Raw genomic sequence first — 12,152 nt, 5'->3', positions numbered from 1 at the left:
TGTAAATGAATACTCTATTCTCAAAGTGCCTCACTCCATCCAGAAGTACAGATGGGTACCGGGGAAGTGCAAGCTCACATAAACACCGGAAGCCATAACCACGGCAGCGATAAATACTTAAAGTCAAACCCCCGTTATAAGGTATAACCTGTTCTCGTGTCTTTCTTTAGTAACACGCAAGTCTGATTTCTTATGGACACGCAAATACAAGCAGGACGAATGAAACTACTCATTATTTTCTTATATTGTCCTTGTAGGACTCATCACAAAAGAAACGCATGCACAAGGAAAACAAACAAATTGGTTTTTCTTGCGCTCCTTATGATGATGTCGTGAGGTAATTGCTAGTAGGGGCAACATACGGTCAATAGGTGTTTCCTTTATCCTATGCTTAAGTAACGACAAGCTACAACACAACATAGCATCATTTTTATTGGAAAAGATGACCATGCAGCAGACCGTGCAAAACATTTCTAACGCTTACCACCGTTTGCATTGAAACGAGGCTACAGAAATCAAAACACCCGCGGAAAGCTTTCCAAGATTTCCGTTTGACGTTTCGCAAGAGCAATCATGAAGTTTAACCGGTGACGAATAAATGTTATGCCGACAGAAGACTACAGAAACTTGAAATTCAACTTAATTACGCAGCAAATACATTTTAAGATTTTTTCGAGACTTACCTTCAATTTCAAGGCTTTAGCGTTTGTAAACCGAGAGAAACTAAATGGTTTACAGATCTTTACGGAAGATTAGCTTTATACATCGGAAATCTTCTGTTTCCCCGGGTGTTTTGATTTCTGAAGTCGCGTATCAGTGTAAACGGTGGTAAGCATTTCTAAATGTTTTGAAAGGTTTAACAATTCCCGTAAAATTCTGATTATTAAGCCGGAAGCAATGTCACGACATTTTAAGTCATTTTTCTGCATACTGTACTTTCAAATTGAAGGAAACCTCAAAATAATAGTTGTATAACAAAGAAAAACAACAACAGAGTAATAAAAACGCAAAAATAAACAAGGATGGTTTCGACTGACGGAGATTAATAAAAACGGATGACAATCGACAAACTTGAAAAAAAATTGCCACTTTTTTCAAGATGTGTTGTCCGTGACGACGCTCTTTTAAGTCATCTACTGAAAAAAAAAAAAACGTGTTTGAGTTTAAGTTCGCCGAATTCCTTCCGTTAATATATACATACATTTAATTTTTTAACAATTTGTCTATTAACTTTAAAAAGGTATTTTAGTATCGTTTTCAATGCACATTCACGTTTAAACGAGTCCTCTGTTGTCATCACTGATATGGGAACCAATAAAGCATACTACCTTTTTACTTACTATTACTATATGTACAAAAACAGGCCAATGCAGGCCGGCTTATTATCAGAATTTTACGGAAGTACCTCAACGTAACCTAAGTAGATATCTTGAACGTGAACCAAACAAGAACATAACGTAACGTAACTTAACTACATAACTTGAACGTGAACCGGTACCTAACAAGAAACCCAACTTAAAAATTGTATCAGCGCGTTGGACTCCGGATCAAGAGGTCTGAGTTTTAGAGAAAAGCCAACAGAAAAAGCACCATCATGTTAGTCTGTAGGATTTTCAAAAAGACTCCACAATAATATTATAAAGTACTAAGGCAGTAAGTGACGGAAGTACTCAAGAAGCAGAAAAACTCCTTTAAAATTAATTGCTTGTGTTTTTCTACACCTCTCTCGTGTTCCTGCTTCTTCCTCCCGTGTTTTATAACAGAACAAATAACAATTTCAAAACTAGAGCCATGTTTTCTCGACTTAAAGTGCTACTGTGATGAAATTCTTATCTGTCCTATCTAAGCCGTTTTGCAATATTAATAAGTAGTCTGTATGAGAAGAAGAGTGCTGTTTGCTATTTTAAAATACCTAATTTCTTTCCACAGATATTTAGGTTTTAGAAATATGCAAATTAGCAAAGTGATAGCGGCATACACTTACCTAACCAATTTGTATCAGAAATGTTTGATTCTTTGCAGTAACACTCCACTAGTGTAAGCTGAACTTTTTTGTTACAATGGCAACCTACTGGGTATCAGACCTTCCCGATGTTAAAGGCTTGACTGGCCAATTTTAGTGTCGATTTTGATATTTTGCCAATCATGCCTCATCTGCATGATCTGACAAGCATATAAATGTGTTAGATAGACGTCTTTGTCTGGTTTTATTTTTCCTAGCTGGAAATTACTAAAATATTGAAAATTGGTGGGAGGAGACTGAAAAACAGTGAGTTGCCATGGAAACAAGTTGTAACTATAACCATACGTGTATAAACCTATTAGTTTACCAAATTTTCAATGGTTTCTGCAGCAAATTGACAAAGATAGCTCTATTTATATACTGAGAATAGAATTGGGTTGAGTGCACGGCGTCATCAGTCCCCTAATTTGCACATTTTACACAATTTTAAAGCTCAAATACCGTAGATGATCTAATAAACGCCCACTCTAAAATAAACACCTCGTACCTAATGCCTCCCTCTGAGGTGTAAAGTTTGTATTATACGCTACCCTCTTATAAACTATCCGTGTCTAATAAACGCCCCCTTCAAGAATCGCATCAAAAAAGGTAACGCTCCATAGATGGTTGACCTCAATGACGATAAAGGAATCAAAATCGAACTATGAACGACATCTCTAGGCTTTGCATTAACGCAGATTAGATAAGTCTCCTACTGACAAACTCCATGTTCTATCTTACTCCAGGAGCAAACAACGCGTCTTATTTGTTGTGTTGACGTTTTTACAGTTAAAGTGAAATAAACGCCTCTCTCTAATAAACGCCCCATATCTATTTAACGCCCCACCCCCCCCCCCCCCCCTAAGGCCCCCGAAAAATAATAGACGCCCGGGCGTTTATCGGTTCATTTACGGTATCACCGGAACTACACTCCTTTACGGACTTGTTCTTTCCCTGTTAATCCAACCACTTATGCGCGGGCAACCAACCAAAATCGGGTCAAAAAAATGACACACTTTAGTTCCATGGTTAATTACCGAAGGTATTCAAACCATATCAGTACATCAGTGATACACAAGGTGTTACTGCAACACGATAATGCTCAACTAGTCCTGTACAGTTTGTAGGGGGATGGGGGTGGGGGAGTTAAACTAAAACAATAGCAACACGTACAAGCAAGGAGGACGAGATTATTCGCCTTTCTTTTCTATGAGCGATAGTCCACTCAGCTCCGTGTCCTTGACTATTTAAACAATAGAGTGTTTCTGTGGAGGAGCTATCGGCTGATTATTGCCCCGCGGAAATTAGAATCGCTCATAGAAATCTTTGATAATAATATAACAGGATAAACCCATGAGTACTTGATAGTACTGTTATCATAGGGGTCCTGTAAAATTTTAAAAATTTCAAATGGTAAAACTGCAAAAATTGCATTACCATGTTGCAGTGACATCTCTAGTTGTAAAATAACATTCATCATGTTCCACGCCTTCTCTTGTTTCTCCAGACAGCACCTTAGCAAATGAAAAGGTATAGATGATTAGTCTTAGCCTATAAATTACTGTTTGTAGCTAACTCTCTCTCTCTCTCCCGGCTTAGTGCCCCCCCCCCCCCCCCCCAAGCTAGCTTAGTGCCCTTCGCAAAGATGACGTTTTAAATGAAATTTCTTTTGTGCAATATTAAGCGGCATAGTCAGTCTTTAGCTAGGTAAACAGTTGGTCATAGGGCCTATCATTGCAAGAAAGGACTTGATTAATTGAAAAGGACAATTTCCTTATCGTAAAAAATGTTGTTGTTAATCACCGTGGTAGAGTATCACGAGAATCACAGCGCAGCAGCGTGCTTTATAAGGTTACACCTGACCAGTCGACCTTATCGCCTGATGAAGACTAGCAGTGTGCAGTCGAAAGGTCGCGATCTACATCACAAGTGACACTACGTCGTGAGACAAACGGAAAATACTTTATTATTGTTGACAATTTCCTTGTTTATATGCTTTTTTCTACATAAATCTTATTTATGGACCAACATCAATCTGAAATGAGCAAATTTCGGCTTGAAAAGCGATCTTGGGTATTTTTTGCTTAAACTAGACGCCAAACAGTTGTGCTAATGCACCAAGATGGCGGCTCGGTTGATTTTCCTTTTGTAAACAGTCGATGCAATCATTGGTAACCAAACCTTTCCTAATGGTGCAGGCCATTACCATTTGCTTTTTAGTTTAATTTGTATAGACCTGGAATAGGTTACATCTGTAATCTTTTAATAAAACATCAAAATAGTAATAAAAACGGGATGTCTTTACTGCCAAAGGTTTTGCGTTAGAGTCAAATCTGATACAAAGATGAAATTAGGAAATTGAAAGTGAGGCAAAAATAGCCTATCACGGTTTTCGAATAGACAACGTGCAGTGTTACTTCGCCAGTAATTTTTGGTAGAAATAAAGGGCCAGAAACTTTGACAAGGGAACTAACCTTCCGCCTCACTGAAACACCCTCGCTAACAGCAATGTATTTGTTGCGACTTTTCAGGGAACAGATCTATTTGATTCTACTGGACGTTAGGCTCAGTTTCCAGTAGTGGGTGTTTCGGTGCGCCCAACTGGACGTCAGAACATAAAATTTGACATCCATGAGAACGTTACATCGGTATGTGGTACTCTGGTATGTAAACTAATATTCATAATAGGGGAAAAGCGTTCGATTGTAAAAAAAAAAAATACCATACATGATGATTGATCGTTTTATGGTTATTTTGAGGCATTTATAGTACTACATTCCAGAGTAGAAAGTGATATAAGTAAAAACTACTTGAGTTGAACGATGCCTGGTTCAAAATCACTTTGAAAATCTTGAAATTCTGCAAAGATGATTGCACATTGCATTATCTTCCTGAAATCGGAATGGATCAAGTTCAGAGTAATCAAGATTTTGTCCCACACAATTTTTTTTTTACCACTGTAATAAGACAGCAGTAGTAACAACTTTACATTGGCAACGTGATAGATTACTAGATTTATAGTAGTATATTGACAAAATGTCAAAAGATGGTGGTCATTTCTAATGTCAACCCCTCTTCTAACCTTGACGTCTCTCAAAGGGAACTCCACCATTTTCCGTTCATCCGCAAATGATCAATTTGATTTATTTCCACGCCTTTTGGTGAGCACCATTTGTGATTTTATGGATCACTCGGTGCAGTGAAAGGGTACCACCTATCACCGGATCATTTATTGTACAGTTTATGAATAACGCATCCTTTCAGACTTAGAGGCACTGGGGGTGTAAAATATATACTATAATCCAAATAACGAAAATTTTAATTCATTTCACTCTACCGTGTGCCTCTATGTTGCCAGCCCCCATTCCCCCCCCCCCCCCCCTCTTTTTGGTCAGTGTTGGCGACCACACCAAGGGGCGGTGTAAAAACACAGACAAACTTACCGGCACAGTAAAATCCATATGCACTGGCCCAGTGACTAGGAAAGGCCTGTTCTCTTCGTCGACCAAAACAATTCGATCCACTGTCATTTGTGTCGTTTTACAGTTGGCTTTACAGGGATACACATCTGGTAAGGTTGGCTCGTCTATCTTACTTCTGTTAATCTTGATCAATACAAATACCGAAACTTTGTTATTGTCAATGCATAGAGGTGTCATTTATGTAAGATTACCGTACCCAAATTCGCAAGTAGCCAATCAGAAGCGCGATCTACTGTCCTGATATCCTACGATATCAAGTCACTGACCTGATATGCCCCCATATCACGGTCACTTTGAAGTAAAGTAGTGTTACTGTACGATGAAATGAAAAGAGGTTTTACCAATAAAACAGAACTTCGTAATTTAAATTTAGCGGTGTTTAGCGGTCGTAAAAAGAGAAAAACTTTTTCGCCAAAACTAAACTTGAGCGCGCTCGCCAATTGTGAGTTGTTTGCTGACGAGTATGGAGGAGATGGAGATGGAGTCGGAATTTCCCAATTTTTCGCTTAATTTTGATTTTGAAAATTTAGAGAATGAAACTCTAAACAAACGAGTGGAAAAAAGGCAGAAGAGGAACTTGGTAAAAGTGTTGAAGATCAAGTCAACACAATTTGCAGTACGTACCTTGCAAGCATGGCTTCAACAAAGCGATAAATATAGTCGGATTTTTGGCTGAATTTGGGTACGGTAAATACCTAATCGTACCTTTTGGTACGCTTCGGCTGCATATCAGGCTCGTTTGGTCTCGCCATGGGTATTTTGGCTCGACTGCGTCTCGCCAAAATACGAACCATGGCTCGACCAAACTCGCCTGATATGCAGCCGAAGCGTACCAAAAAGGTACGATTAGGTATAAGTACGATGATTGAGATATCAGGATGTTTTTTCTCATTTTAAAGTATACATGTATTTAACTTCACTTTAGTAAATTATTTGTGGTCGCAGCAAGGCAAATATGATCGTGATAAGAGTTTCTGGCTGTTCCAGGGTTTGGAGTACATTCTCTACGCATACAAACGGGAAAATATGAAAAAACAGGAGCATCCATAGCAGTTGAAGAACGAAAGTGTTTGGTATGCAAGGAAAACTACCTAGAGGACGAACAACTGTATTGCAAAGGGTATGATGATGTTAGAAAGGAACTTCATTTAATCGTGTCACAAACTGATCCTCGTTTTGTCAATTTAGCTGATCATGAATAATTACGTTCCTTCTTAAATTAGATAATAACGCTACCTCAAGAATCATTGCTTAATATAATCTATCTTATGTTTCAAAAAACAAAGGCCATTTTAAATCCAGAGTGTAATCAAGTAAGAGTTAATACATAATTAATAATCGTATAAATTTGCATTGTAATTTCATTGCTTGTTATTAGGTATTTCTTTACTATAGTTGGTTAAGTCTGTCATTGTCATTGATATAAAGCATCTTGAATTTTCCACACATAGAGCGAAATAAAGCAAGCAATGAACCATGGCAAGCAGCAAACAATAAAAAATGCTTACAGTTTTTGTTGCCTATAGCAGCAAAAATAAATCCAACTACAATGGTGTGGCGATCATTGATTAATCCATAAGTTACTGTTTATGAAACAAAAAATGTCTCATAAGGAAATAACAGTTTGGTTATTCTTTCTATGCATCGCATAATTAATTCGATAACCAAGCATATACATACAAATACTTTGGAAAGGCCAAGGGGTTGGGGGGGGGGGGGGGGGGTCCTTTGTTGCGCGGTGCTGGGCAACCGAGTGTGCGCAGTAGCTTGACTGAGTTCATTGTTTAGTTAAGGCATGCATGTTTTGGTCTTGACCGTGCACAAAACACAATAGCCGTTTAATTCTGTCAAAGCAATTAACCAATAGAAACGTTTCTGTGACGAAATTCATTCATAGTATTTAAAACAAAAGATTGTGTACGGTCGTAAAAATTCCAACATATTTGCATCTTGCTTGCTCCTTTTAAGTTTGCCGCACTATAAAACAACTTTCCTACATTACCTGTGCTAAAGGGAACGGGAAAACAGGGAAGGCCCAATTATCGATATCAAAGTTTTTTGTTGTTTAAATTTGTGCATAATCTAGTGTGTTTTCCGCATAATCAACGCATACTATTTACGAAAGTTTTGCATAATTTGTTATTTTTTTCGTACACTATCATATGCCATATACAGGCCAGGTGTTTTTGTATCGCCTTTTCACTCTGTAACTTCAAGAAAACACGTTATGACAGCAGAACTTTGATAGTGTATAGAACGTCCAAAAATGTTTTCTTTTAGGTCCAGAGCAGAACATGATGATTTCTTATATGTTATACATAAGAAATACTTTATTTAATGTTGTTACCTCTTCAGTTTCAGATTTGAAGTTCCCTGTCCACAATGTCACCTTCACCTTTTCTGAATATGGGTATTTCCAACAAAACCTCTGAGAATGAATCTTACATGAACCGGTTTTCCTCATCACTTCCTGGGAAAGCAATGATCAAATGGGTATTACTAATCAACCTATGACATTGTGTAAGGAAACAGGGACCTTTCTCCATCGGGCACCCTTATCTCCAGTATACCCACTATATGGAATACCCCTCTAATTATTGGCTGTCCTAACAGTCGCTTAACATGAGCAACATAAACACAAAATTCAATAATGCCACGCAAAGGGCATAAAGGGTCGAGTTTTTTTTCCTCAGCTTGAATAGGCACTTTTGCTTCAAGATGTAGATGAAGATGCATTTTATAATGCAAGTCCAAGCACAAGCAGGCAAGACAGCAATCAGGCCCAGACTTTTTTCTTCTTCTCCAAAATATCCTTTTTCCCACGTAATTTTTTTTAAATTCCTACTTTTCTGAAACTATTTTTACTTTTCCCCCCATATTAAAACTATTTCTTGCTGTTACTTTGCACCAATTGTGAAAATGCATGCAAACCCAACCAATTAAGCATAAATTAAAATTGTATGAGGGAAAAATGGCCACATAAAAGCATTCTGAATGAATCAAATGAATCAAACACAGTGTTCTGACACCTTCACTCCTATTATTAACCTGTAATCTTGTTTTTGCATCATCATTCATTGGTTGCACACAGGAAAGGAACTCATACAACCCATTCCCTAAGTTGCGTCGGCCCAGCAAGTGGAATAAATATTCGTTAGCATCATTGTGTTCTACTGGGTCTCCTAATGGAAATCTGTGTGACATTCTTAGTTCTGCAAAAACAAAAACAAAAAACTCTTAACACAAATAAAGAGTTTTTGGTTATAAGTGCAATTATCTCAGGTGTATATAAGTTATTGATTTTATTCCACAGACGTACGTAATCTGTCTCCTAGATCTTTGTGTGTTGGGGGAGGGGGATGAGCACTTTGATTTGATTTTGACCTCTCAATTTCGTACCCACAATAATCAAAGAGGTCTATGACCTACTCGTGAATGCGTTTTATATATATTTGAATCGTTCCTTTGAACAGTATAGCATCGATGGAAAATTTTCATTATAGGGATTAATAACAATAATCAACTTTATTTAAAGAGGGTGAACATATAACAGGTCGCTTAGGTATAAGAATTACTTTTTTCCTCCTTTTTAATTGCTTAGTAAACCGATGGCTCAGTGGTATAGTTCTGCGTTCTAAAGCGTATTACCCGGGATCGACTCTCATACCCTGTGGCTCAAATTCTTTTTTTCGTCTTATTTTTTTTCCACGGATATTATATACATATCTGTCTTGTATAGAGTTTCGTTACTCTTTTACTGATTATCCTTTAATAAATCGTGCCGTGCTCTAACCTTCCCAGTCTTTTAATAACACATACATAAAGTCACTGGTCATCGTTTCCGAATGTTCGCGATTATTATGGAAGGAAAAGGCAATATTTCATCGTTTGGGAAACGATTGTTTCTCATTTACAGCGGTGAAGTATTTTCCACACTTAATTCTTTGAACTGATACCTTTGTAAAGCTGTATTTTCATTCACAGCCGAGGGAAACGAAATTTAGAAAGCGCCCGTGAGCATACCCAATTTGCATAATGTTAACAACGATGGAAGGATGGACGGATGGCTAAACTTCCCCACTATACTCGTTCATTATGCATTCACGAGTAAAAACGAACAAACAAGCAACCAGGATCAATCTAGCCAGCTCAGAGGCACGGAACTTTGATAATTTTTTCTTCAAAAATCTGATTGGTTGTAATACTCTAGTGAGACACTGCAATTTTTTCATTCCTTATTTACGTGTTTCTTTTTTACGTCTATTTGCAGAGTGCAAAATACGAGTATCGTAGCCGAAAGCAGATTAACTCCTTCCACCCTCCACTCCCTCCCTCAGATGTTGCTAAACATTTTGTGAACATGGTGAATCTGTTGGCCATCTTTGTTGTAACGGAATCAAATTGCTTTTGTTCCATTTGCTTTTGCGTCACCGACATGGGTTCGTATTAATGCTCTCTTTTCATATAAATTCATCAAGAAGTTATTAATCAACCGACGGACAAACAAGCAAATCCGTACCCCGCCATCGTACAAGAGGGTTGGGGGTGGATAAAACCTCTACTACGGGTTTTCGTTTTATTAACGCACAGCTTAACTATTTTGCACTGATTAAAAAACCCTTATATGGCTTACTCTACAATGTGACGTAATTATTATTGGCTGTGGCGTCCTATGGCATCATATGATGTCATAAGAACCGATTTCACCATTATTATATATAGAAAGTCAGAAAATATAATGGAAATTGATGCAAAATCAGGCCAGAATGTCTACGCAATGAAAAATTAAACAAATCGTACAACTTTTGTTAAAAAAAAAACTGCAAAAAAAACTATAGAAAAAATGACGAGACCTGCTTATAATTATGACGTTGCCAAGACAACGTCAAAAATCATTATAAAGTAAAGAAAAAAAAAAGCATCATAAAGTAAATCCTCCTTTAGAAATTACGAAAAACCTCAAGGAAGGGCATTCCCCACAGCCCCGCCGGCCTGTGGACGTCGTTGCTCGCAGTAAACACAAAAGCCTTTATTCAACGTACGAGGATCAACAACATGAATACTACACGACTACACGTGCTCTTTCTGACGACCGGTTTCGACCGGTTACGCGACAAAGTGTCCCACTACAGTCCCTTGTACGTCCGATGGTTAAAAGATGATGCAGTTGCGATGTTGACTAATGCATCGACCAATGCTCATAAACTTAAGCTATTTGGACATGCATTTTTATAGTCCTAAAATGCATACTGCATACTGCATACTGCATGCTTGTGCAAACAATAACGATGCATAAAACTGTGCCTTGTTGCACGCAGTATTTAATTTTTGTCGTTGTTGCGGGCCCAAGAGAGGCCCGCAACCCTAATCTTGACAGTGACCAGCGGGTTGCGTTTTACGCGTGCGCGCCACGTTTATAAACCGAAAAGAGAAGCGGAAGTTGAAAATTTTTGTTCTTCCACTAAGCACGATCGGAATGCGAAAATGTGTCAATCACGACAGTTTGTCGTAACACCGGAAGAGAAAAATCTGTTCTCCAAGAACGAATGCGAAAAATAAGTTAATCTCACAACAGCTTGTCACATAAGATCTAAACCTTCTGTCACATGGAAGGCGTTATGTGTTGCTTATTGTCGAGAAATTCGTTATAACACTGACAACATAGCGAGTTAACCGACTGAGAAAAATTCACATCCCGATCAGTTCACACCGCGTGCTCGATTACAATTCCCAAATCGACAATCAAAAGCAGGACGTAACAAGTCGATAATTTCGATAGTCGATAAAATTCGATCGGTGTCGATCGAATTCGATACTAATCGATCGACAGATATCGGAAATCGATAAAAGTCGATCACACAATTTCTTGTGATTATCGACTTTGATCGATTTAAATCAATTTTGATCGACTGCGATCGACAAGTATCGGAAATACAAAAAACTGTGGCAAGACTACAGTTGCCGCGCACATACTAATGAAGCAGGATTGGTTATGCCAAGACTTTATTTTACCGTTTTAACACTGTAATTGGAAGCACGAATAAACCTGAAAAAACAAAAAGAAACTACCCTTTTCTTTATTAAACTTTATTGCTATACGGACGGAATAATACACTTCCATATAAAATTTGTTCGAGCTATTACTGGTTTCGATAGTGCTCGATATTTGTCGATAATTGTCAATCAACAAGTTTAATTTGTCGATAAAAGTCGATAATCAGTTGAAAATCTTGTGATTATCGACTTTTATCGACAAATTAAACTTGTCGATTGACGATTATCGACAAATATCGAGCACTATCGACTTATCGACTACGTTTCCGATGATCGACTTTGATCGACTTGTTACGTCCTGTCAAAAGATAACTTTGATCGGTTGGCGGCAATAAGCAAAACTATTAACATGCATCCCCGTTACTCGGAATAATTGTCTTTTGTCCATTTTATCATTTATTTATCGACACAGATAAATTACGGGAAAGCGAATGATTCTAACAACGGTTATTGTCGAGAAATTCGTTATAACACTTACAACATAGCGAGTTTACCGACTGAGAAAAATCACATCTCAATTCACACTGCACCGCAAAAATCCTTGCGTGACGCGTTACTCAGAATAATTGTCTTTTGTCCATTTTATCATTTCAGTCATTAATTTATCGGCACTG

At 37.8% G+C, this 12,152-nt stretch overlaps 1 protein-coding gene across 1 annotated transcript; it reads right to left on the bottom strand.

Annotated features, from left to right (window-relative positions):
* Positions 1-414: 414 nt before the first annotated feature.
* Positions 415-10,045, bottom strand: LOC144655877 (uncharacterized). The gene is made up of 5 exons (XM_078516050.1): positions 10,004-10,045; positions 8,533-8,696; positions 7,832-7,954; positions 5,446-5,607; positions 415-3,516 (listed from the first exon to the last, which is right to left on the bottom strand). Exons 2-5 carry the CDS (start codon positions 8,686-8,688, stop codon positions 3,436-3,438), a joined length of 522 nt encoding a protein of 173 aa, XP_078372176.1. The 5' UTR covers positions 8,689-8,696; positions 10,004-10,045; the 3' UTR covers positions 415-3,435.
* Between the last annotated feature and the right edge of the window lie 2,107 nt (positions 10,046-12,152).

Source organism: Oculina patagonica, chromosome 6 (genome assembly GCF_052425735.1).
Source record: "Oculina patagonica isolate OP01 chromosome 6, crgOcupat, whole genome shotgun sequence".
NCBI classification, from domain to species: Eukaryota; Metazoa; Cnidaria; class Anthozoa; order Scleractinia; family Oculinidae; genus Oculina; species Oculina patagonica.
Note: the sequence above shows the minus strand (reverse complement) of the source record. Positions and strands in the feature narration are given on the sequence as shown.

Coding starts and splice junctions, on each gene's coding strand:
- LOC144655877 (XM_078516050.1), bottom strand. CDS start 8,688: ATGTCACACAGATTTCCATTAGGAGACCCAGTAGAACACAATGATGCT. Junction 7,955..8,532: donor ATGCAAAAACAAGATTACAG/GTTAATAATAGG, acceptor TTGCTTTCCCAG/GAAGTGATGAGGAAAACCGG. Junction 5,608..7,831: donor TCAAATCTGAAACTGAAGAG/GTAACAACATTA, acceptor GTATTGATCAAG/ATTAACAGAAGTAAGATAGA.